Raw genomic sequence first — 25,759 nt, 5'->3', positions numbered from 1 at the left:
TAAGCACTCCACTTCAATGGCCTGTGGTTTGTGGGTTCGGATCCTGGGTGTAGACCTACACACCACTCATCAAACCATGCTGTGGCGGCATCCCACATACAAAACAGAGCAAGACTGGCACAGATGTTAGCTCAGGGACAATCTTCCTCAAGCAAAAAGAGGAAGACTGGCAATGGATGTATGCTCAGGGCCAGTCTTCCTCACCAACAGAAAATATGGTAGTTCACGTTAGTTAGAATTAATTACTGCAGGGAACTGGAATGGATTTTACCAGTTAATTTTAATACACAATAAAAGCACGATTACAACAGAAAAAAAACATTCAAAAGCACGTGCATACTACAATCCTAAATTGTAAGTAAGATAAAAACCAACCAACCCATCTAATTTATATTTCACACTTGGGGTTAATGTTGCGTCAACAAAATACTGGATTAAAAAAAGCACTTGAGGGGCCAGGCCTGTGGCCAAGTGGGTAAGTTCACACGCTCTGCTTCAGTGGCCCAAGGTTTTGCCGGTTTGGATCCTGGGTGCGGACATGGCACTGCTCATCAGGCCATGCTGAGGCAGCGTCCCACATGCCACAACTAGAAGGACCTAATACTAAAATATGCATCTATGTACCGGGGGGATTTGAGGAGAAAAGCAGAAAAAAAAAGGAAGCTTGGCAACAGTTGTTAGCTCAGGTGCCAATCTTGAAAAAAAAACAAAAGCAAGCACTTGAAGTGTCAAGTGTTTTAAGGGAAGTTGATATTTTATAACTTTTTACATTACATTTGAATATTACTCCTTTTTCAGCATTATTATGCCTGAAGACTCATCCTTTAAGAAGAAAACTGGAAGGGGGATGACAGTGATTTGAGTCCTTCATTTGTGTTAAACGAAAAGTTGGGATATTTCAACTATGTTAATTGCTTTGGAAAGGGAACAATAAAATGTATTACATTTTGTGAGATTATCTAACTTTTTCCTGCCTCACAAAATCTACCATATTTAACATAAGCTGAGAGAGGGTAAAACAAAGGAAATAAGAATGTTGCACAAGGATTGTTTTTCAACCGTATTTTCCTAAGAAGTTGTTGTAGAAAAGGTTTTTCCTCTAAGTAATTTTATTTTATTTATTTATTTATTTTTTTAAAGATTGGCACCTAACAACTGTTGCCAATCTTCCAATCTTCTTTCTTTTTTTTTTTTTTTCTGCTTTATCTCCCAAAACCCCCCGTACATAGTTGTATATTCTAGTTGCAGGTCCTTCTAGTTGTGGCATGTGGGGCACCGCCTCAACGTAGCCTGACGAGCGGTGCCATGTCCGCGCCCAGGATCCAAACCCTGGGCCGCCGCAGCAGAGCTCGTGAACTTAACCACTCGGCCACGGAGCCGGCACCCCTCTAAGTAATTTTAAACATGTCCTATTACTGTCATTTAAAAAATTTATTTTAAAATATTAAAATCTTCTTGCTGGCCCCATATCTGATTCTGCAGGGCAATACTATTTGAATTCCATTACCTAGACTGCAATGGAATCTTTTATGACTGCAATATTGTGAGTCCTTCTGTATTTATATTTTGTTTTAAAAAAAAAAAAAAGGACATTCCAAGCCTGCAGCATAGTAAGCTATTTTGATGTGCTCTTGAAAACCATGAGAAAACACAATGTGTCTTTGCAATCAGGGTGCCATATATATAACCAGCAAGACGATAACGTGACAGGCCCACTCCACCTACTCAGCCTCCTCTAACTGAACACTCAGAAAATCCACGCTAGCCCACTGCATTCAGTCGCATGAGAAAACATACTTTGAGTACAACAGTGCTATGTCTGTGAAAAAAAAAAGATGCTTTTTGTGAATGTTTCCAGGCAGAGAATATCCTTCTCAGTGGTCTGAAGAATAACTTTTCTCTGATAACTCTTGAATAAACGTCTACAGTTCTAGCAACATGACAAACAGAAGCTAATACCTTCCTCACTGGTTTACCGAGCAGAAAAGTTCCACAACAGCAGCATGACGAGGGGCTTAGCAAATTGCCGGTATGTGTATACTATTCTGTGTGCGCGTTGAAACCATTATTATCCAGCCATTATGTCTACAGCCCGAGGCAGTAAGTGTCCTGATTCGCTGTCGCACCTAAGTGTAGTGATGCTGTAGGGGTCAGTTCTGGAAAATCGGACAGGCAAAAATACAGTACGACTAAGACGTTAACCCAGAATTCACTGACGCTACATCAAGAATCAAAGGGAGACACAGCCCACTTGGGTGTCATACTTAATACCACCTTTTTGTCCAGTGATTTTCCTCCCGCCTTATGTATATCCCTTCAAAAGCAGATCGTACTGACTGGACAACCGTCTTACAGCTGAGCACTAACTCCTTTGAGTGTCCAAACGCAAATGGGTGCTCGACGGAGGCAGATTAACCGAGATCTAATCCTGTGGAAGCCCAGGAGGGTATTAGAGGAGTGGAGCTCAATTCTGAAAAGCCATATTTTTCTTTGGTTCTTTGTTCCCTAATCAAATCAGTGGAAATGAACGTGAAGCGCCTCGCAGAGCAGGCTGGCAGGAGCCTTCCGCAGAGCTCCCGTTCATGCGCCTTCTCCCTCTGGAGTGATGCCATCGTCACGGTGCTCAGAACAGTGGAAAATTCATACTTTGGCTGCAAACAAGCGGACGGTTTCACGTCCAATGGAGGACCATTTAAAAATGCTTCTGTATTTAGGGCTCAGAACAACTGCATCTTGGGGTTATTGTTTCTCAGAAAAATTAGTTTCTAGGGGATTAGCCATGTGCTAACCAACCACGTCTTCCTGAGATTGCCACGGTGTTAAGATGTAATTAACTCAAAAGAACTTAGTTTTTTTCTCTCTACAACTCAGCTGTTTTATTTGAGCACCATGTGTCTGTCACCAGGATAAGCCCAAGTATTAGAAAGGGAAGATGTAAGTATGTATGCATGCATTTTTATCTAACAAGTCCAAATAACAGGGGTATCTGGACTTTTACAAACTGAGATTTAATGGCTTAAAGAAGATTCCTGAAGCTAGGGATGGAAAAACCACCAGGCCATACAACCAAACATGAATGGAAATCAAACCCACTCTGCCCTCCCACAATGATACTAACTTGTTACCACTTAACCACTTTTTAACCAAGTACACATGGTTTGAAAGGGAATCTGAGGGAGCTGAAGGGATGGTGGGTAACATGAAGCTTTCGAACCGCTGGCAGACGAGAAATGTTGATGCAGTTGGTTTTAAGAGTGTGGAAAACGAGGCAACTAGAGATAAGTGCCCAGACTCCTGATGGCTTTCCACGTCCCAGGCACGACTGCTCCTAATGGCTGGGAAGAGGCAAATGCCAGGCTAGCTGCTTTGAGCATTACCCCACTTCCTGGCCCCCCCCCACAGAGCTGCATTGTTCCCGCTCTGGAGCGCACTCCAGCACTTCTGAGCAGATGCTCATCTCCACAGCCAGGGCTGTCTAAACCTTATGCCCTCTCAGTCATAGTCAGAGCATTCTTTTTTTGATCAAATGAAAGAAACCATACAAACGGCAAACAATTGCCGTTATTCCCTGCCTTGTTTGAACAATGAAAATTATGTGCACTATGATCTCGAACAAAATCTTCACTATGGTAGGGCCATAAAAAAAAGCCTGTCCTCGGGAATAAAACAATCCAGATGTGGCAGGAGCTCCTCTGCGGGAGCTCTCACATGCTCCACTTTTTGTTTCCTGCTGCTTCTCACCCGACTCTACTCTTCTCCGCCTCTGTCCACAGAAGAGGCCACAGAAGAGGATGGACAGAAAGTTTTCTCTCCCCCAGAACGCAGGTACTCTTTGGTTCCAGTTCAACTTGAGAGAGGCCCCTTGTTTGCTAATTAGTATGGCATCATTTAAACGTGAGTTAGTTTATGATCATCAACAGAGGCCAACCACCTTCTTCAGAGAACAGTGAATTAACCTGGCTGCGGGGCTGCACCCCTGACAGGAGGCTCTGAACTACACCTATGTTCCTCAAACGTGCTGTTACCGGGAAAGTAGCCTGCATGTCTCCCAGGCCCCCAGAGGGATCAGCTGCACTGGGAGGGTTTCACCAAGCACGCTTGGCCAGTGTGGGCCACTTGAGGCTGAGAGGGGAGGGCTCTGAAGCCTCCCAACCCCATGCCCCCATCATCAAGAGAGGGCAGGCTTTGTGAGGGAAGTCATCCTCAACACAGAGCTTCCCAAGCAGAAATGCCGGCTGAAAGCACAGACCACAAGGCCTGCAGCCATCCTAGGGAAGGGTTTGAGACCAAGTGCTCTGAAGCCTGGAAGACAAAACCAGAAGAACAAAAACAGGGATGCAGGAGCATCTGCAAAGATAAAGAGAAGAAAAAGCAGGAGAATCTGCTGAAAGAAAATGAAGCAAAAAGTGAGGATGCAAATAGCAACGCAAGCACAAAGAACACAGCTTAAAAGGAGGGCGTTCAGATAACATCGAACTCAAGGGATGGCCACTCTGCACTTAGTCCTTTCCCATTCTAGAAAAACAGAAAAAAATAAGTAAAAGATGAAGATGGGGAGTGGACAGGAGAGGGGCAAAAGAAAGGAAAATAGCAATTGACACAGACATAAAGATACTCGGAGCTCAGTTCTATCATGTTGAACTAATATCATTATTCTTATTGGGAACTCCATGCTCAAATTTATTTCAAATCTACTACTCAGTGAATTCCACCACCAAAAGAGCAAAGACTTATCCTTTCAAGCGTGAGCCCAAGAAGAACGATCCAACAAGAGCCCCATTGTAATTTTCGAGGGAGGCCACTGCCCAGTGACCTAACATCACTCTTCATTTCCAGAAATTCATTTAAAATCCAAATTAGTTTTGTTTGATTAGCATTCCAAGATGACCTGTTTTGGGTTAAAATATAGCTGGATAGCAACTATTTTTAAGGCTCACAGAGCTGGGAGGGATCTGAGACTACTCAGTGCCAGAAAGCAGGCAAATCTCCAAAGAAGGGAGTTACTTCTCCTCTACAAGATCTCTATGGATGGAGTGTTAAAACCATCTGTTTCCAAGAATGGAATACTAAAAAGGAATGTTTTATCTACTAATGGTCAACAAGTTCTTCACTGCACTCACCTGAGAACTCTGTTATTTATACCCATTTGCTCTATGGTGGAAAAGCCACAGACTTAGAGTTGCTGGCTGGGGCCTAACTCTGCTTGTTCACCCTATGTGGTTGTTCCTGTCATTATGCTCATTTTCCAGAGGAAGAAACTGAGGTCCAGAGAGGCTTGGTAACTTGCCCAGGGTTACTTAGTAATGGTGAAGCTAGGATTCCCGAGACATGTATACCTGACTCCAAAACCCATTCTCTTAACACTCAAGGCATGCAAACCACCCATCCTGCTCCTGGCACATTTTATATCCTCACAGAGCCAAAATGCTTCATTTAAGGCCAGTGTTTTGATACAGACTGTGAATAAATATGACAATTCCTTAGTGAGTTTCTCCAATTATAATTGTTTAATCACACATCCTTTTCACAGAAATGATTTGTGCACAGCTATCCTGAATAAAGCTTAAATAACCCAGATTGATGTTTTTGGAAATGGTTTTCTACAACACACATTAAAAAAAAGTGAACCCATTAGTCCAAGAAGTCAAGAAGAGCAACCTGGATTTATTCTGTCTCTAATCAAAACAGCATTTATCACAGGTGAGAGGAGAGGGGGTTGGAACTGGGTTTCCCAGACATTTGGCAGCTCATTTTCTCTCATACCTGTGACTAAAACCAGATTTGCAAATTAAAAATATGCCTATCATTTTTTTCCAATACAATTCAAACAAAAGAGCCTGCAATCTACCCACGCCAACACTGCTTTAACTTGAATGAGAAGCTGGAGAGAATCTTGAGATCCACTTATTTTCCAAATAACAAACGAGAGATTTTTTTCCAAACTGGCTTGGTGGGGTGGGGGGAGATGGAGAATTTCCAGTTATAGCCCTGATAACATAGTTCCCTGGCAGATAATAACTGCCTCGTAGACTCTAATCTGAAAGGAGAGCCACCAATGAAAGAAAGAAAGAAGATAAAAACTCAAAAATTTATGAGGGAAAAATTAATTTCCTCCCAACCACATGCTCAGGATAGGAAAATACAACATTAAACAGATTTTTGGAAGGAAAAAGGGAAGGGAAGATGATGTACTTTTGAACTGAATTTCGTAACCCAATGGTATTTACCGGTCTGGTACTCTGCTCTTTGCTCTCCCACACTTTCTTCAGCTGTTCACATCATTCTATCTCATGTGTAAATGGCATCATCAAGGCCATCTGGTAAAATGCATAGAAAGCATGAGATGTTCAGAAATCCGACACTAAATCTTCTCTCTCGGTTATCCTGGCTAAATACAGGAGTGGAAAAATCCAGGCCCATTCTCTGAATCCAACTCAGCAACCACTCTGGGGAGGTGAGTACTTGTAGTCAATGCAATGGATCAAAAGACAAGTTATTTCAAATATCTATTTCGTGTACCTAACAATCAACATATGAAGCTATTTATATTACCAGTTAAAACCCTTTCGGGGTGATTTCCAACTTCAAAGGGATTTTAAAGGGTTTAGAATCTACTATGTGCCAAGCTCTGTGCTAGGTACTTTCACACAGTGATTTTATTTTATTTAATGTCAAATCCTATCTGTTTCTCCTTAAGCACAAGAGAGGTAGCACATACAGGAAGGAAGAAAGAACTGGACCAGGAGCCAGATTCTGGACCCAGCTGCATTTTATCTGTCTGGCCATTTAAACTTTCTGAGTGTCTGCTGCCTTATCTGTAAAATGCAGAGTGAAACCTGCGAGGCCTATCCTGGTGGGCTGTGTGAGGGTTAATTAAGATAATGGATTTGCTAGTGCTCTGCTGACAGTGGTGTTCAGTAAGAATGTATGCTGTAAGTATTATTATATTCCAGGCCACATTGAGGTAGGACTTTGTGGATCTCTGACCAAGGCTCCATCTCTTAGCAGTGACTAATTTTACCGTCTACAGCACAAGAGGCAGACAGAAGTATAAAGGGCTCCACGATGGCTCAACAACAGCAAGGGTATCAAAGTCTGAAGAACTGTCTTGGATGTTAAGCTGGAGATGCTGAAGGTGGTAAAGAACTGAGGGAGAAACTTAGGCAAATAGCTCAATCTTTACTGTAGCTGTTGATGCAGAAGAGGCAGCCAAGAGAACACAGGACCTCAGAGCCAGAGCCCTGGGTGTGCAACACGGGCTTCAGGAATTTTTGATGGTCTGATTTTAGATAAATCACTTAGTTTTTCTTTTTCCTTTTTTTCTTTCAACTTTTTCTTTCACAAAACCAGAGAGAATAATATATGAATCCCTGTGTATCTTCCTATCACCTAGTTTCAACAATTATCAACTCATAGTCAAACTTGATTCATCTGTCAACCAGCCTCCTTTCCTGGATTATAGGTGCATTAGTTATCTATCACTGTGTAACAAATTACCCCCAAATTTAGTGGCTTAAAACAACAAGTATTTATTATCTCATCCTTTCTGTGGATCAGAAATTAGGAAGCGGCTGGATGGCTCCGGCTCAGGGCTGCTCGCGAAGCCGCAGTCAGGCTGGAGGCAGGGATGCAGTCATCTGAAGGCTCTCCTTATGCTAGAGGAGGGGGTGACAAACTACGGTCCACAGGCCAAATCTGGCCCACTGCCTAGCTTTGTCAATAAAGTCTTATTGGAACACAGCCTCTCCCCTTCACTTACATACTGTCTGTGGCTGCTTCTGTGCTGCAGCAGCAGAACTGAGTAGTCGTGATAGAGACCAAATGGCCCACAAGCCAAAAATATTTACTGACTCTTTTTTGCTTAATTGCAGTAACTATATATATATAACATATATATAACAATATATAGCTTTCAGATGTACATCGTAATATATTTTGAATTCTGTGTAGATTACATCATGTTTACCACCCAAAAATTAATTATAGTCCATCCCCTCACATGTGAGCCTAATCACCCCTTTGCCCTCCCCCCTCCCCCCTAAGGTAACCACCAATCCATTCTCTGTTGCTATTTGTTTGTTTGTTGTTGTTTTTATCTTCTACTTATGAGATCATACAGTATTTGACTTTCTTCCTCTGACTTACTTCACTCAGCATACTACCCTCAAGGACCATCCATGTTGTCACAAAAGGCCAGATTTCATCATTTCTTATGGCTGAGTAGTATTCCATTGTGTATATACACCACATCTTCTTTATCCATTCGTCCTTTGATGGGCACCTAGGTTGCCTCCAAGTCTTGGCTATTGTGTATAATGCTGCAGTGAACATAGGGGTGCATGAATCTTTATGCCTTTGTGTTTTCAAGTTCTTTGGATAAATACCCAGCAGTGGAATAGCTGGATCATATGGTAGATCTATTCTTAATTTTCTGAGGATACTCCATACTGCTTTCCATAGTGGCTGCACCAGTTTGCACTCCCACCAGCAGTGTACGAGGGTTCCCTTCTCTCAACATCCTCTCCAACATTTGTTGTTTCCTGTCTTGTTAATTATAGCCATTCTGACCAGAGTGAGGTGATACCTCATTGTAGTTTTGATTTGCATTTCCCTGATAGCTAATGATGTTGAGCATCTTTTCATATGCCTGTTGGCCATCCATATATCTTCTTTGGAGAAATCTCTGTTCAGATCTTTTGCCTATTTTTTAACTAGGTTGTTGATTTTCTTGTTGTTGAGATGTATGAGTTCTTTGTATATTTTGGATATTAACCCCTTATCTGATACATGGTCTACAAATATCTTCTCCCCCAATTGTTAGGTTGTCTTTTCGTTTTGTTGATGGTTCCCTTTGCTGTGCAGAAGCTTTTTAGTTTGATGTAGTCCCATTTGTTCATTTTTTCTTTTGTTTCCCTTGCCCAGTCAGACATGGGACTTGAAAATATGCTGCTAAGACCAATGTCAAAGAGCATACTGCCCATGTTTTCTTCTAGAAGTTTCATGGTTTTGGCTCTTACATTCAAGTCTTTAATCCATTTTGTGTTGATTTTTGTGCATGGTGTAAGGGAATGGTCTACTTTCATTCTTTTGCATGTGGCTGTCCAGTTTTCCCAACACCATTTATTGAAGAAACTCTCCTTTCTCCATTGGATGCTCTTGGCTCCCTTGTCAAATATCAGCTGTCCATAAATGTGTGGGTTTATTTCTGGGCTTTCGATTCTGTCCCATTGATCTGTGTGTCTGTTTTTGTGCCAGTACCATGCTGTTTTGGTTACTCTGGCTTTGTAGTATATTTTGAAATCAGGGAGTGTGATACCTCCAGCTTTGTTCTTTTTTCTCAGGAATCCTTTGGCTATATGGGGTCTTTTGTTGTTCCATATAAATTTTAGGATTCTTTGTTCTATTTCTGTGAAAAATGTTGTTGGAACTTTGATAGGGATTGCATTGAATCTATAGATAGCTTTAGGAAGTATGGACATTTTAACAATGTTAATTCTTCCAATCCAAGAGCACGGAATATCTTTCCATTTCTTTGTGTCCTCTTCGATTTCTTTCAACAATGTTTTATAGTTTTAGGTGTACAGATCTTTCACCTCTCTGGTTTATTCCTAGGTATTTTATTCTTTTTGTTGCAATTGTAAATGGGATTGTATTTTTAATTTCTCTTTCTGCTACTTTGTTGTTAGTGTATAGAAACACAACCAATTTTTGTATGTTGATTTTGTATCCCACGACTTGACTGTATTCATTTATTGTTTCTAAAAGTTTTTTAGTGGATTCTTTAGGGTTTTCTATATATAAAATCATGTCATCTGCAAAAAGTGACAGTTTCACTTCTTCTTTTCCCATATGGATCCCTTTTATTTCTTTTTCTTGCCCGAGTGCTCTGGCTAGGACTTCCAATACTATGTTAAATAAGAGTGGTGACAGTGGGCATCCTTGTCTGGTTCCTGTTCTTAGAGGAATAGCTTTCAGTTTTTCTCCATTGAGAATGATATTTACTGTGGGTTTGTCATATACGGCCTTTATTATGTTGAGGTATTTTCCTTCTATACCCATTTTATTTAGAGTTTTTATCATAAATGGATGCTGTATCTTTTCAAATGCTTTCTCTGCATCTATTGAGATGGTCATGTGATTTTTATTCTTCATTTTGTTAATGTGGTGTATCACGTTGATAGATTTGTGGATGTTGAACCACCCCTGCATCCCTGGAATGAAAGCCACTTGATCATCATGTACGATCTTTTTAACATATTGTTGTATTTGATTTGCTAGTATTTTGCTGAGGATTTTTGCATCGATGTTCATCAGTGATATTGGCCTGTAATTTTATTTTTTTGTGTTGTCCTTGTCTGGTTTTGGTCTCAGGATAATGTTGGCTTTGTAGAAGGAGTTAGGAAGCCTCCCCTCCTCTTCAATTTTTTGGAAGAGTTTGAGAAGGATAGGTATTAAGTCTTCTTTGAATGTTTGGTAGAATTCACCAGGGAAGCCATCTGGTCCTGGACTTTTATATTTTGAGAGGTTTTTGATTGTTGTTTCAATCTCCTTACTGGTGATTGGTCTATTCAAATTCTCTACTTCTTCTTGGTTCAGTTTTGGAAGGTTGTATGTTTCTAAGAATTTATCCATTTCTTCTAGATTATCTACTATCAGACTCCTTTAGAGAAAATGTTAGCCAACCCCTGGCCTAGAGAATCTGCTTGCAGGATGGTTTACTCATGTGGCTGTTGGTGTAGGTCATGTTCCTAGTCATATGGGCCTCTCCATTGGAGCCTTGAGTGTCCTCACAACATGGCAGCTAGGTTCCCAAGAACGAGTGATCCAGGAGGGAGCAGAAGGCAGAAGCCATAATGTGTTTTTATGACCTAGTCTCAGAAGAAACATATCAACATTTCTGCAGTATTCTATTAATCACAACCAACCAAGCTACAAGGTGGAATGGACTTCACAGGAGTGTAAGTACTAGGAGGCAGGGATCATTGGGGACCACCTTGGAAGCTGACAATCACAGTTAGTGATCCTTTCCTTAATCTATAAAATCAAGGTTTTGGACAGGGTCATTTCTATATAATTTTTCAACTTTGAGAATTATATGATGCAGAGAATTTCTGACACTTTATATTTTTGTGCTTTATCATAGAATGCATTTGATTAGTATTTGTTGCTGAATTTTAATATCTGTATTTTAATTTTGACTTAAGTATGAATTCAGTATAATTTACCATTTATGTTCTTAGACCCACTATCAATGTGAAGTGATTGTTTTCCTTTAACTAGGTAGTATTTCATAAAGGTCTTAAATCCAAACATTTCCTGTTTTCTGCATTCTATTCTTAGGAGAAAAAGGTGAATAACCAAATGTGCTGTTCTTAGGGATTTAAAGTCTAAATTTCCTAGTCTATCAATTACTATATTTTCAGACCAATCTCTTAGGTTTGCATTTATTGCATGATATAATATTCAATTATTTCCCTGAGGTTCTGTAGCATTGGTAATCAATGGAAAATAATACTGTTTACTATGTTAAATAAGAGATTATCTATTTTAGAAATTTACTAGTAATTAAAAATAAAAACAAATCTGTGGTTTCCTGACATGGTTAAGTACTCAATTATGCTTTCCCAAATCCCATATACAACACTCAGAGGATAATTTCAAAGTCAAATGACTAGAATTTGGTAACAGAAAAAGGCACATAGGGATGGGGCTTCGACCCTAATGTCCTTCATTTAATTCCTGACTCATTCATTCAACAAATATAAATTCTGTGCCTAGAGTAATCCTGTCCCTAAGAAGCTTCTAGTCTGGTGGTGACACACAAATATCTTTGACCTTGATGAAGCCAACAGAATAGTCTTTTTATATCCTAGAACATTTGGTAAAAAGTAAATAGATGCATACATAACAGTCCAGGCATGTGCCTGGAAAAGGAAGACCGACTCTCACACATATTGGACCTCAAGGCAAGGTAACTATCAATCTAGTACAGAATCGGAGATTGGCAATTTTAGAAATTTTAATATCTTACCAGAACATATCTCTTTTTTTCTTTTTAAATATACAGTTTTAAGCATTCTGACATCTCTAGAATAATTTATTATGGGGTGAATTTTTTTCTTTATAAACACATTTTAATGGCATATGTGAACACATCCAAAGCATCACTTCCACAGCACAGTGAACCTGAGGCCCTTCTCTAAGGAATGAATCTGTGCTTCCAGGCCCCTTCTGCCCACACCGTTTCTGATCTACTCAAATGGTGACTAGGAAGATGCTAAACTTTATTCCGTTTCATGCCCTATTCAGTAATTTCCACAAGTAAAAATAAATCTGGTTCTGATTTGGCCTTGTTCCTTACATCTGGGGAGAAAATTAAGATATACAAATTTTAAATTTTGCTTAGAAAACCGGGGGAATGAGATAAGTAGCAATTTACACAGACTGTTTACTAGGGAAGACAAAAATCATCAGAGGCTTTCTAGAGCTTTAGTGAAGCATCTTATTTTAATGTCTAGATGTCTCTGTGCACTTTAAAGCATTTTTTTCTCAAGTGAGAACAGAAAATACAGGGGGCGGGGAAGGCTATACATCAGTGATAAGGAAAAGACTGTTCCAGAGTCTAAATTTGTACAGAGTAAAAACTACTTTAGAATTCTATCTGGCTTGATTTAGGGTTATTTTACGGTCTTTTGGGAGCTACCCTTGTTTCTGATGGCAACCACAGTCAGTCCTTTTGAAATAGGATTTGCACTTTATCAAGCTGGGTAAGGAATCCTCATAAAGTGCTCACATGTAATTCCTCAGGATCCCAGAAAGGCATATGATCTAACTCTCTCCATTTTTGCCAGAGTACCTATTTTAAGACGCCTCTTTTTTTGTCCAAGGACATCATTTGTCCTTTACTTAATATATTAGCTTCTGACCTATGTATGAGTCAACAAACTGAGTTTTATTAAGCAAAGATTTATTCAGTCTACTGGGCACCAGGCCCTGTGCTGAGTGAGGGGACTCAAGGATGAGTAAGGCATCACCTGGCCAAAAGCAGCAGGACAAAGGCACAGAAATGGGTACCAGGCCTCTATGTCACACAACGGAGGGCCCCTAGGAGGCGGGGTCTGTGAAGGGGATGGGGGAACAATGTGTCTGGGTGGTCAGATTATAATGCAGCAGGGGTGCTTGGGAATCCACGACTAGTGTGATCCTGCTAGACCCAAAAGGAAGAGGAAGAAGTGACAGGAGAGGGGGCTAAAGAGGTGCACAGGGGTCACTACCTGTTAGAGCATTAACACCTATGAAGAAAACTATCATTTATGAATTGAAGAGAAATCTACTGTGAAAAACCACACAGAAATGGCTAACAGACCCTATCCAGAGAACTCTTCTGAGGAGGCATGGCACACTCACAGAAGGCTTAGAACAGTGCCTGGCTCACATACCCACCCCCTGATGCCAGCCAGCTGTTACTGCCCTGTTATTACCGCCCAGCTGTGTTGGGGTCATGAAAACAGGCGTGGCTGCTGCAAAGATGGAATTCTGATTCATCATCTAATCTGGTATTTTATCACAGAATTCCTCCTGGGTTTGCCCAGTGATGCAGGGCACCCAAGCATGAGGTGGTCCTCCCCTTCCATCACCGTCCTCATCCACCCCCACCGCCCTGCTTCACACTGTGTCTTGTTCACGCTGTCTGGCTCCAGCCTCACTCCGACCATATATGGAGGCACAATTTTGTCAACCTCATTTGAATGTCAGGGAGATTATGACAAGAGGAAGGTCAACTCATTTGCCCTGAAGCTGCACAGGGCCTGAGACAAACTGCCTGACACAGCAAGAAAGGGAGAAGCTGGCTCCGGGGCTACCTGAACTCTCGAAACACTGTAAACTTCAGTTTACATTGACCTTGAACTTACCAGGCCAGGCCCTGGGGCCCTGGGAGATGGACCAGCCCCTCCCCAAGGACTGAGGTTCCAGCACTGCCTGACACTGGCTTTCTGAGAAGCAAGTTCTTTAATGTGGATTCAACATTTCACTCTGAACTACGTGTTGGCAGATCAACATGTGGTTACATATTCAATAATCAAATACTTCAGCCTCCTTATTCTGTGTTGTGAAATTTTTAACTTTCCATCACAAATGCTTATATATGGGGGCTAGCCTGGTGGTGTAGTGGTTAAGTTCACGTGCTCCGCTTTGGTGGCCCGCAGTTCAAGGATTCGGTTCCTGGGTGTAGACCTACGTACTGCCCATCAAGCCATGCTGAGCTGGTGTCCCACATACAAAATAGAGGAAGAGTGGCACAGATATTAGCTCAGTGACGATCTTCCTCAAGCAAAAAGAGGAAGATTGGCAACAGATGTTAGCTCAGGGCCAGTCTTCCTAACCAAAAAAAAAAAGCAAAGCAGCAGCAGCTTATATATAACATAACTTGAGAGTACAAATGAAGGGAAAGAAAAGTTCAGAAGCTTTGGGAAATGTTGGAAATGGTTTAAATATACTTAACCCTAGAAAAAAAAGACATTACTTAATGTAGGCTGGCCCAACTGGCCTATGCTGTCAAGGGTCTGAGACCTGATTTGAGGTCCCTGAGGGCTATAATTAGCATTGTGGTGTCTTCTCAAATTCCTTATCTTGCTCTTTCAACTGAATTCTGAGGCTGTTATCTTTCTCAAAGGCTCCATTTGGACCCGTTACCTGGCTTCTCTGACTGCTCAGCTCTGGGAGGGCTGGCTGCCCAGAGGCCAGATAAAGTGGTCACTGTGCTGAGGATGTTGTGTCCTTGTGCTGCAGGCCTTTGAGTGAGCAAATGGTACCTGGATTAGACTCCCTTCTATTTTTAATTGGATCTTAAAATTACTGAGAGTTGAATAAATCAATTTGAAAAGAAATAAAAGGGCATCACTAGGATGATATTTACTGTCTAGAATTCTTTGTAAAGGTCTCACCAACCCAAGCCTAACCATTTGAAAATGCCCTTTGCAAAGCAAACCATTTTATTTTCCCGAGTTTGCCTCTCACCTTCAAGTATATCTAATTTGCCTTTATATTTAGAAATGCCACATAGTTTCCTATTTGACACCAAAAAAAGAACTGCTTTCAGTACAGTAGTCCCCCTTATCCGCGGAGATACACTCCAAGGCCCCAGGGGATGCCTGAAACCGTGGATAGTACCAAACCCTATACATACTACTTTTTTTCCTATACGTACATACCTATGGTAAAGTTTCATTTATAAATTAGGCACAGTAAGAGATTAATGGTGCTTTGGGGCCATTATTAAGTAAAATAAGGGTTACATGAACTCAAGCACTCCGATATCACGACAGTTGATCTGATAACTGACATTGCTCCTAAGTGACTAAGGGGCAGGTAGTGTATACAGTGTGGATGCCCTGAACAAAGGGATGATTCATGTCCCGCACAGGAGGAAGCAGGATGGCGTGAGATTTCATCATGCTACTCAGAACGGTACATAATTTAAAACTTATGAATTGCTTACTTCTGGAATTTTCTATTTAATATTTTTGAACCAGGATTGACCGCAGGTAACTGAAACCACAGAAAGTAAAACTTGGGATAAGGGGGGACTGCTGTACCTTTGCTTTCCACATTCCTTCCCGCACTCCCCACTGCCCCTCCCTCCTGAGAGGAGTAGCTGAAACCCAGAGCGCGCCTCGTCAAATGGGCTCAGGGCTCCCACAGCAGAATCAATTGAAGTGCCGGCTGATAGAGTAGATTTCTGGGCCTTCCCACAGACCATGGAAGCCAGCCTTTCATTTTCTAAAATGAAAAACGGAGTTGCAAAGAGGCTACCTGACTCATTCATGGCGGTCGATTTTGGTCCAGAACTCGTTTGTTCTCGGCGCTCACCTGACCTTGCTTGGCATCTGTCTTTGCCGGGGGCTGGGGGTTGAGGTGAGAGGGGAGAGGGCGTGGAGCAATAGGACAGGTTTTCAAGGTCAGCGTCTGGGCCCCACCTTGGATTTAGGGAATCAGAATCTTCAGGGTATGGGGCCTAGGCACACGTATTTTTCAAAAGTTCTACTTTCAAGATGCACAGCCCAATTTAAGAACTGTCCAGTGACTTAAATTTCTCGATCATGTTTTTGTCCATAAAATGGGAACTGAGGTGAAAAGTAGCAATTCAAATATAAATTAAACATAACATAATAATTATTCCTAAGTAGTAACTTTTCTTAACGAGCTTACTGTCAATTTCTGGTCACTTAACAATGAAAGAATCTGGGACTAAGCTAGGCATTAATGAGACTTATTGTTAAACATGTATTCAATAACTCCATTTTTGACCAGGGCCCACCAACTGACCAGAGAACATGGCAGAAGCTCTCTCTGCTTTTGGTACATGGGCACAGCCAAGAGAATTGAGGCTCCGCTTATTTACAAGGCAGACAGTTAAATGTTAGAGCAAAAAAACAGAATCAGAAAACATTATACACCCTAGAAATGGCACTAGTTCAGCAAGTAAACTGAAGATACACCAGTTAATTTGAGTTTCTGAAAAGCACAAAGAGTGGGTGACTTTTCATACCCAGGACCTTCAGGACTTTTCAGGACCTCTGGACAGTGAGACTAGACAGGAAATGTGATGAAAATCTGTGTCTCTGACTGGCGACAGCATAAACTTGGGTGGCCCATGCAGCAGTGTCAACCACGCAGCAAGGCTTGGGCCAGCAAGAGAGAGAAAGCAGGGGAAGACCTTCTGCCCAGCTTTAACCCTGACCTTTTATTCTCAGATTGTAATTTTAACAAACAAGTCGTGGTGACAGCTGGAGGGAGGAATGCTTCTCCTGGGTTTGCACTCAAGGCCCTAAGAAACTGCAAGCATCCATCATTGCCTCCCGCCCACTTACATTTTTCCTTCTTTTTAAATAATATGAGAGAGAATTTTGGTTAGTGTTTTACTTCTCAAAAAGACGAGCGTAAATAAATTTTGCCTTTGAATTAGGGCTTTGCTTCACTGTCAGGTAGGGTGTATCTGAAGATATGGGAGTCCAGGAGCTGAGACGACTTGAGAGGTCACTTAGCCATATCCACAGTAAACACCAACATCCCTGAGTCCCCCAAAAGCAAGTATGACAGCTCTGCAGTAGGACTTCACGTAAATGTATGTAGTAACATGAGACATGTTAATAGTATTCAACATCAATAAAGACCCTTTGCTCTTCAGACAAATACATGGCAACATGCCATCCTGAGAGGAAAGTGTTACTAACATGAAGCAAGATATTGCCTTGACCTGGAGTTAAGGTATGTATACTGCAGCCAAGGAGCTGCCTGCCTCAATCCAGAAAATCTCACTAGAAATGTGACCAATGGAGAATCCTGATTTACTGAAACTCTTCCAGAGGCAATGCTGTACAATTAAAAATCTTTTTGCTTATATGCCCCCTAAAATTTTTTGATGCTATGTTCCATCCCACACAATTTTAAGTGGACATCTAAAATTTTCATCATAAATTAAATAGTTGCAAAAATTTTCTAGCATACTGTAAATGCTGACACTTAATAATAAACTATTAGGTCACTCTTTTAAAGATACCCAAGATATTCTAATAAATACCAAAGCGATATGATATTCACCATCACTTGTTTAAGAAATACACAAATATGCTCTTAATTAATAGTGATAATGTTACGTGTTTCCTTATTTCCCTCTTTGAAATCACATTTTCTTTCCACTTCTTCCAAAGAATTTTATCCTAATAAAATATATTTTTTTGCTTGAAAGTACCAATTACTCTCTTATACTTTACTTCAATAACAATATGCTCATAAGTGGAAATTTAAATGTTTAAAAAATTTCCTGTGACTCAAAGTCTCACTATAAGTGTTTAAAATTGTCTTCTGGACTGATCAGTCATTACAACTAGAATTGGTGCATAAATGATAAAAATTATCTAAATTAATATGCATTTTGATAGATAATTATTGAACACAAGTTTCTGGATACACTTTGCAAGCGCAGCCTGAAGAAGATGGACTCAGTTTTGGCGGGAGGGAGATTAGGGCGCCTGTACTGAACGCAGCTTAGCCCCTGAGCCTTGGTGTTGAAAGGTTCTCTGTCACCTGGGAGTTGCTCCGCCCACCCCTCCCCGTCCATCTGACTTCTCTGCCCCTCACCCGTGTGGTCTCAGCCTCTCCTCTAAAGGAGAGCTGAGCAGATGAGCAGATACCTTAAAAAACTGAACGGGGGGCCACACTGACAGCCTGCAGGCCTGTCCTCTAGACTCGGTCTCACTCCAACCTTACCAGAGGTTGACTGAGAGATTTACAAACAATTCTCACTTTGCCTCGTTTTGCATCCTGGTTTCCACTTTTGATTTAAGGTCTCAAACTTTATTTGCAAAATACCTATCATGTGAAAATAAATTTTACTCTAAAAATTTCATGTGACGTTTACAATTTTTACCAAAAAAAAGCATATAAATGCTTATAAAAAGAAGGAGAAAGCAGGGTGTGTGAAGAATGTGCTCACCAGGTGTGTCTGAAAACAACATTAGGGAATTTAAGGAATTATTCAAATCAATAACACGAGGGAGGGCTTTATTCCTTATTTACTTACATTAATGTTTTAATTGCAGAAAAGTATACAGATAAGAAACGGCAAAAAAATCCCCCTTCCAAAGAATTCCTGTTGACCTTAAAAAAGTAATAAACATGCAGGGTCAGAAAATTCAAACTGTACAGTGAAAGAGAAATCTTAATTTCTCTCCTCAAAGCTAACTACTGTTCATGGTTTCCTGGGAGCCCCTCCCAGAAAAACAAATGCACATATCAGCATTCATCTACTTCTCTTCCTTCCCTTCTTTTCTTTAAAATCTGACTCAAAAGGCATCATATTGTTTCGTATCTTACTTTTTCCACTTAACAGCCAACACACACCACCACAGACCTTTTTTTAAAAAGTGGGTTCATTTATCACATGGAACCATATCAAACCCAATTTATTTAACCAGTCTCCTACCGAGGAATTCAGCTGTCTCTAGGTTTTTGCTAATAAAAATGTTTCACTGACTATATTTTGCTACACTTTGCAGATATATCCATTACCCCAGCAAGACTTATTTTGCTTTGGAGAGTAATTTAAATTTGGATTCATTTGCATTCTAGAGAGGCTTGAATCAATTTACACTTCAGCCAAGAGTATATAAAAGAATGTCGGCCGGCCTGGTGGCGCAGCAGTTAAATTCGCATGTTCCACATCAGCAGCCTGGGGTTCGCCAGTTCCAATCCCAGGTGTAGACATGGCTCTGTTTGACAAGCCATGCTGTGGCAAGCATCCCACACATAAATTAGAGGAAGATGGATACGGATGTTAGCTCAGGGCCAGTCTTCCTCAGCAAAAAAGAGGAGGATGGGCAGCAGATGTTAGCTCAGGGCTAATCTTCCTCAAAAAAAAAAAAAAAAAAAAAAAAGAGCATCCACTTCCCCAACCCAATGAGGACAGGTCATCAACTAATATTTGCCAATGAAACAGATGAAATGTGGTATTTCATTGTTGTTTGAATTTACATTTCTTGAAGTTTGAGTGAGGTTGGGCATCTCTTCATATGTTATCCTTTGATTATTGGACTGTCTTTTTTTAATGGGTTTGTAGAAAAATTCTTTTAAATTAAAGATATTAATAATTTTTCATACATTACAAATATATCTCCGGTTCAATTTATCTTTTGAGTTTTCTAATTTTTTTGGTCACATAGAAGTTTTAAATTTTCATACATTTTTCTTTATCAGTATTTTTCTTCACAATTTTTGAATTTTATGTCCTAATTAGGAAAGCATTTCCCATTGTGAGATGTACCTGGACTTTTTTATAGACCTTTTATGTTTTAAATTTTTTACATTTAAATCTCTCAAAAATTTGAATTTTGTTGGGGGAGTTGTGCATAAGGAATGAGGTAGAATGACGTGTAATAACTTTCCCAAATGACTTTTTGTCATCAAACCGTGTAACAAACAATCTTTCCTTTTTTTCCACTGACATAAAGTCTCACTTTTACCCTAAACTAAAGCCCTAGTTTGGGTTTTTTTTAAAAAAGATTTTATTTTTCCTTTTTCTCTCCAAAGCCCCCCGGGACATAGTTGTGGGTCCTTCCTGTTGTGGCATGTGGGATGCCACCTCAGCATGGCTTGATGAGCGGTGCCACGTCTGCGTCCAGGATTCAAACCCAGGATTCCAACCGGCAAAACCCTGGGCTGCCAAAGTGGAATGCACGAACTTAACCATTCAGTCATAGGGCCAGCTCCTAAAGTCCTAGTTTTATTTGGGTCCATTTATGGCTCTGTGCTCTATTCCACTGATCTGTGTGTCCATTTCTTTCCTAATTCAAAATGGATTTAATTACTGTAACTATTGTATTATTCAGAATACATTTTAATGTCTGACAGAGCTAGAGGCTTCATTTTTCTTCATTTCCAGAAGTTTCCTTGCTTTTTCTAAATTTTTTTTCCTATGTATTTGAATTGGTATTACATTTTCACAAGACAATCTTTTGGTCCCACCAGAATTTTAAAAATATTCTTCATATAGGTTATCCCTATTGTTTTCATAAGTTACTACCTAAAGGTTTTATATTTTGGTTTCTTTTGTAAATGGGAGTTTTTCTTCAATAATATTTTCAAATTGGTTATCATTTCTTGTGAAAGGAAACAAGTGATTTTAGATAAACTTTGTAACCTGCCTCCTTTCCAAATTTTCCTATTGTTTCTAATAATTTATCTTGTGATTTTTTAGATATATAATCTTATAATCTTCGAGTAACGGTAAATGTGCCTCTTCCAGGTTACCTCAACTTTTTACTTCACCCTCTGATGTAACTGTTGGTTTGCACCTCCAGAACAATGCTGAATATCGGTGGTGATACTGGGTTTCCTGACATCGCCATCAATGCTTCTGTTATTTCACTACTGAGCATGATGCTCGGTTTTGATTATACAAACACACTGGCTAGCCCACATGCCAGAGGTGAACTTGCCCGATGCCTGGGAAACACAGGTAATTTAGTCTTCTCACCTCCTGTCACCTAAGTGACAAACACGAGCACAGCAATGGTGTGGTGGACCCAGGCTTCCCCCTCTTTGTACTCTTATCCACAGTTCTTATTCTAGGGTCACTCCAACTAATCAGGGGCACGCTCTGCTCCAGCATGGGGTTCCCCTATCTGCGGCACTACTCTTTGAGCCCTTGCTTCTATCAGTCAGTCAGCTTGAGTGAGTCCTCCTTGAAATGTTTTTCTCCTAACACTCCAAACATAAGAGGAAATGTTCCTGTAAAAGGTGGTTTGGAAGCCTAAAGGACCGCGTGGGTCAGAGAGGTGCTGGACCCAGAGCTGGTCTCCTAGACAATATTGCCTTATTGATTTTCTTGGTCAAGTTCCTATGTATCACTGGAGAAAACTAGCTCTGGGCTTCTAGGAATCTTCCGCATCCCTACTCTCACTCTCCTACAAGTAGAAAATCACCAAAATGACGAACTCCAGCATGGCTGTTTGTATTTTCTTTCTCTCTTTTTTTTTTTTGGTCTCTGGTAGAATGTGGAAGTCATTGGGAAGCGGTTTCTACTTTCGTGGCAGTTTTTGCTGCTTCTGCCCACACTTCCTTGGTCTCTCACTCTTTGAAGATACTAATCAGGATGCTATTTACTCACTTCTCCTCTGTTAATGTTTCTGTAGGAGGCAGACTTAGAAACTGTGGGAGCTGCCCCAGGGTACTTCTTGGAAATTTCTGTCTTGTTCTTTTGCTGAATGCCAGCTCTATTCTTTATTTAACATAGCTTGAATATTTTCGTTTTGCTTAGTTTAATTCTTCTCTTATTTACATTATTAGGATTTTGGTTTTGTTATGCCATCCTAAACCGGAGTCTTCTGTATTTATTTAAACTGGTAACTTCAGGGCTGAAGGAAATGCTGAGGGTAAGTCCTCTGAATTATGTCTCCTGGCGTTTGCTAAAAAAAAATACCTTTGTTTTTAGAAGAGTTGCTCTTACCTGCTGCTTGAGTGCCTCCAAAGACTCAAATTCCAATCTGGCCAGTTTTATCTGGATATGCCGAGGTTTATCAGCTATGGCAAATGCAAGTATAAACTTTAAAGCCAGGAGTGCATGCTGAAAACGAGAGAGAGTACATGTTGACGTGACACATTAGACCATATGTGCAAGACAACAAATTAGGACCTCAGCAATCTGCAGTCCTTCTCATTACTCCTGGGTAATTTCTAATTACTGGCCCATTAGGTATCAAAGATCAACCAGGCCCATGAGTTACATTTAACCCCTCCCACGGTGGTCCATTCAATAATTACCAATGTACTTTGCCTTAGTCTTTTAAAATCAGTTATTACCTTAAATTGATACCATATGCTACTCTCAATGTTTTACAAAAGAAATTTATTCTGAAAAGTCTTTCACAAAATGTTTTTTCCTACCTGCGTCTAAATTCCCAATCTACCCTAGCATACAACTTTTGCAGGGTCACTCCATTCTTTGCCCTACGACACCCTCCCTTGTGCTATGCTTCAGGCTGAGTTAGATGAAGTGGACATGTGTCTTAAACATCAGGTCCCTTGAATCCCCTGCAACCTCAATAGTGTCTGGTGTAGTTTCTTTCATGAAATGATAATCAATAAATACTGATGCATTAATTGATTGTGATGTACTACCTCATGCTGCTGACTCCATATACTGTAGGGCAGGTATGCAGAAAGGGAGAGTGCATCCTTTATAATACGTAAAGTGTACCCATTATAACATGGGAAACTTAGAACTTGGCTATTTTATTTCCCTTCTACATCGACATCATAAAGAGGTTCTCTATAACATGATAATATGAGGTTTATAACTATGCTTCTTTCTCTGCAGAATAGAAATAAGCCAAGAGGATTCTTCTAAAGATAAGCCTGCTCTTTAGATGCACAGCCTCAATCTACTGATGCTTCTCCAGTTCTAGCATCATTTTGTGATCCAGAATCAACATCCACAGAAATGTGCACGATCAAAAGAAGAATAAAGTTGCCTCTTTGATGATAGTATGACTTACTAAATATTAAAATCTGTGAAATAATTTTTAAAGGTAAGAAATAATTAAAAGGCATTAAGAAAATCAGTGAAGGAAACAGAACAGCCTTTAAGAAACGTTGCATTGAATTATTGACAGAAAAAGAAGACAGCTGAAAAAAATTAAATGAATTCTTTACTGTGATATTTTCAAAAGGAGGATGAAGGATAAATAACATGTGGATATCTCTTGGGAGAAGCATGAAATAATGAAGTCAACATCATAACAGAATAAGCAATAATTCCATCCAAAGACTTGAAAATCAGCAGAACTCCGGGGCAGGCCAAGCACTGCCTGGTATTAACAAGAGCTCTAGGGTAGACCAGGACAGGCAGCCTTCACTGAAACGTGACTGCCACGAATAAAGATGACACTGGAAGATACTGATTAGGTATCTATAGTGGGAAAACAAGTAGGTAATACAGTGTGGATCAGATGACATCATATGTTGCAATTCTGAACTAACTGAAGTGAATTAACAGGAACCTGGATATAATCTACAAAGAATAAATGAATAATTCAGAAAAGCTATACTATGCCATTATTTCATTCCATTAGAGTAGTGAGATATAATTTCATATGACTTAACCTCATCAGGAGAAATATTAAACAAGAAATAATCAAATTGACATACGAAAAGAAATCTTCCATATTTTCAGAAACTGTGTCCCCTCAAGTTGCCAGAGCCCCACCATGACCCGTCACTCGCCCCTTCCCATCTCATCTTTACCCATTTTCTCTTCCTTGGAGTCTTGGTGGGAATTAGGGAGAAGAAAAGACCCTGCTAAGGTCTTCCCTTGGATGTAAGGTGCCTGTAAGATGTGTCAACTCTTCTCTGGGAACCCGGACTGGCTAGTGGATGACTGAGCAAGGCTGCTGCAGACCTTGGCGCTCATGGCTTCCAGATGAAGTATTCATAAAACTCCCATGAAGGGAAAAAGTGAGTATTTATTAGACAATATTAGTATGAAAAGGAAGTCATTTTAACTGGTTAAAACCCTTATATGGCAATAAGCTTTTATGAGTAATTCTCTTTATTTTTCTAAAAATATTTTATAAAAAATGTTTTTAAAAGCCCCTATGTAGAAAAATCAGTTCCTTTTGAACTATTTCTGCAAAACAGGTTCCTAGTAGTCCTACTTATTTCAAGCTTTTAACTTCCCACTTAACAACTTAGTTAAACTCCTCGAAGAGCCCCTACAAACCCACAACTGAGTACTCTTTTGCTGGCTACCAGCACCACCAAAAGCCAGAGGAAAGGGGCATTGTGTCCATCCACTCTATCAGTGACTAGTGTACTGGACATGGGCAAAATGTTGAAGGATACTACAGTGAAAGAGATCATGTGCCAGCTCACAATCTAGATGGGGAGATGGGTACTCACAGGCCATCATAATGCCACGTGTACGTTACTCCCAGGGTATACACAAGGGGCCAGGAACATACAGACCAGCAGTTATCCCAGTTTGTAGCAGGTCCAAGGGGCTTCCTGAAGGAAGGAAGTTTGAACAGAGGCATGAAGGATGAGAAGGAACTAGCTAGGCAAGGAAAGGAGGAATGTTTCCAGAGCAAACAAAGGGATGGTGGGGTTGAAGAGAGAGGGGCCACAGAGGCAACCAGGAGCCAGATGACAAACGAGCTGTGAAACCAGGTTGAGGAGTAAGGAGGCACTGAAGGCATTAAGACAGCAGTGACACGATCAGATTTCTCCACTTGTGGCATGGAGAATGGACAAGTTAAGAGGCTGTCAAAGTACAGGCAAGTCAGCAGGGTGACCTGAAGTGTGTGGAAGAGCAATGGGGATGCGGCTCCCAGGACTGACTAGAGGGCTCATTAGGAGAAGACTTAATAGGCCTCCATGGCGCATCCACTGAAATGATAAGCACAGAATGAGGAGCAGGCTAGCGGGGAGAAGGGGTCGTGTGGGCTGTAGACTTTCAGACGTCTATGGCATATCTGAGTGAAGATGTTCAGCGTGCAGTGGGACAGAGGGGTTTCAGGTTCATGAGAGGGATGAGGGCTGGATACAGAGACCTGGGAGTCACTGGCATGGGTATAAGTGGAAAATAAAGCCATGGGAATGGACGAGATTCAGAAGCATGTGCAGTGAGAGAAAAGATGAGATGAGGCAAGAAGAGGGTACAGGATGGAACTGGAGGAACAGAAACACACTGAGAAGAGGGAGAGGAGCTCAAAAAGAAACCAGAGAAGGAGGTGTGGATTGGCAGAAATCTAGGAGGCTCTGGAGTTACAGAAGAAAAGGGGAGAGAAAAAAGCCAGTCAAGGTGGGTGGTGGAAGGTCAAGTACATGAAGCCTGAAGAGAAACATTCGGGTTTAACCAGCAGGAGGCCTTTGGTGACCCTGGTGGGAGTGGTTTCAGCTGAGTGGTGGTCACAGAAGCAAGACCATGGTGGGCAGGGAAGGGACAGGAAAGCAAGCAAAGGAGGGGCAGGCAAGAGGGTTCAGAAAGTCTGGCTGGGAAGGAGGGGTAAGAAACAAGATGGTGGCTGGAGGGAGACCTGGGCTAGCCACCTGTTTGGTTTTTAAAGATGTAAGCCTTGGATATATTGAAATGCTTTGGGGAAGGAACCAAGAGAACGGTAAATGATGAAGATCCTGGAAGGAGAAGGTCTAAGGCACAGAGCCAGGTTGCCATGCAAGGCAGGGGCTTAGCCAACACCAGGGG

General features: G+C 40.9%; 1 protein-coding gene across 1 annotated transcript in view; it reads right to left on the bottom strand.

Moving 5' to 3' along the window:
• The window catches only part of ANO10 (anoctamin 10), a 216,651-nt gene that overhangs the window by 30,286 nt on the left and 160,606 nt on the right, over positions 1-25,759 (bottom strand). Inside the window, exon 12 of the mRNA XM_046681867.1 lies at positions 22,007-22,123. Within this exon, the coding sequence (XP_046537823.1) occupies positions 22,007-22,123 (117 nt within the window). The remainder of the gene's footprint in view (positions 1-22,006; positions 22,124-25,759) is intronic.

The sequence above is a fragment of the Equus quagga genome, chromosome 1 (assembly GCF_021613505.1).
Source record: "Equus quagga isolate Etosha38 chromosome 1, UCLA_HA_Equagga_1.0, whole genome shotgun sequence".
In the NCBI taxonomy this organism is placed as follows: domain Eukaryota; kingdom Metazoa; phylum Chordata; class Mammalia; order Perissodactyla; family Equidae; genus Equus; species Equus quagga.
Note: the sequence above shows the minus strand (reverse complement) of the source record. Positions and strands in the feature narration are given on the sequence as shown.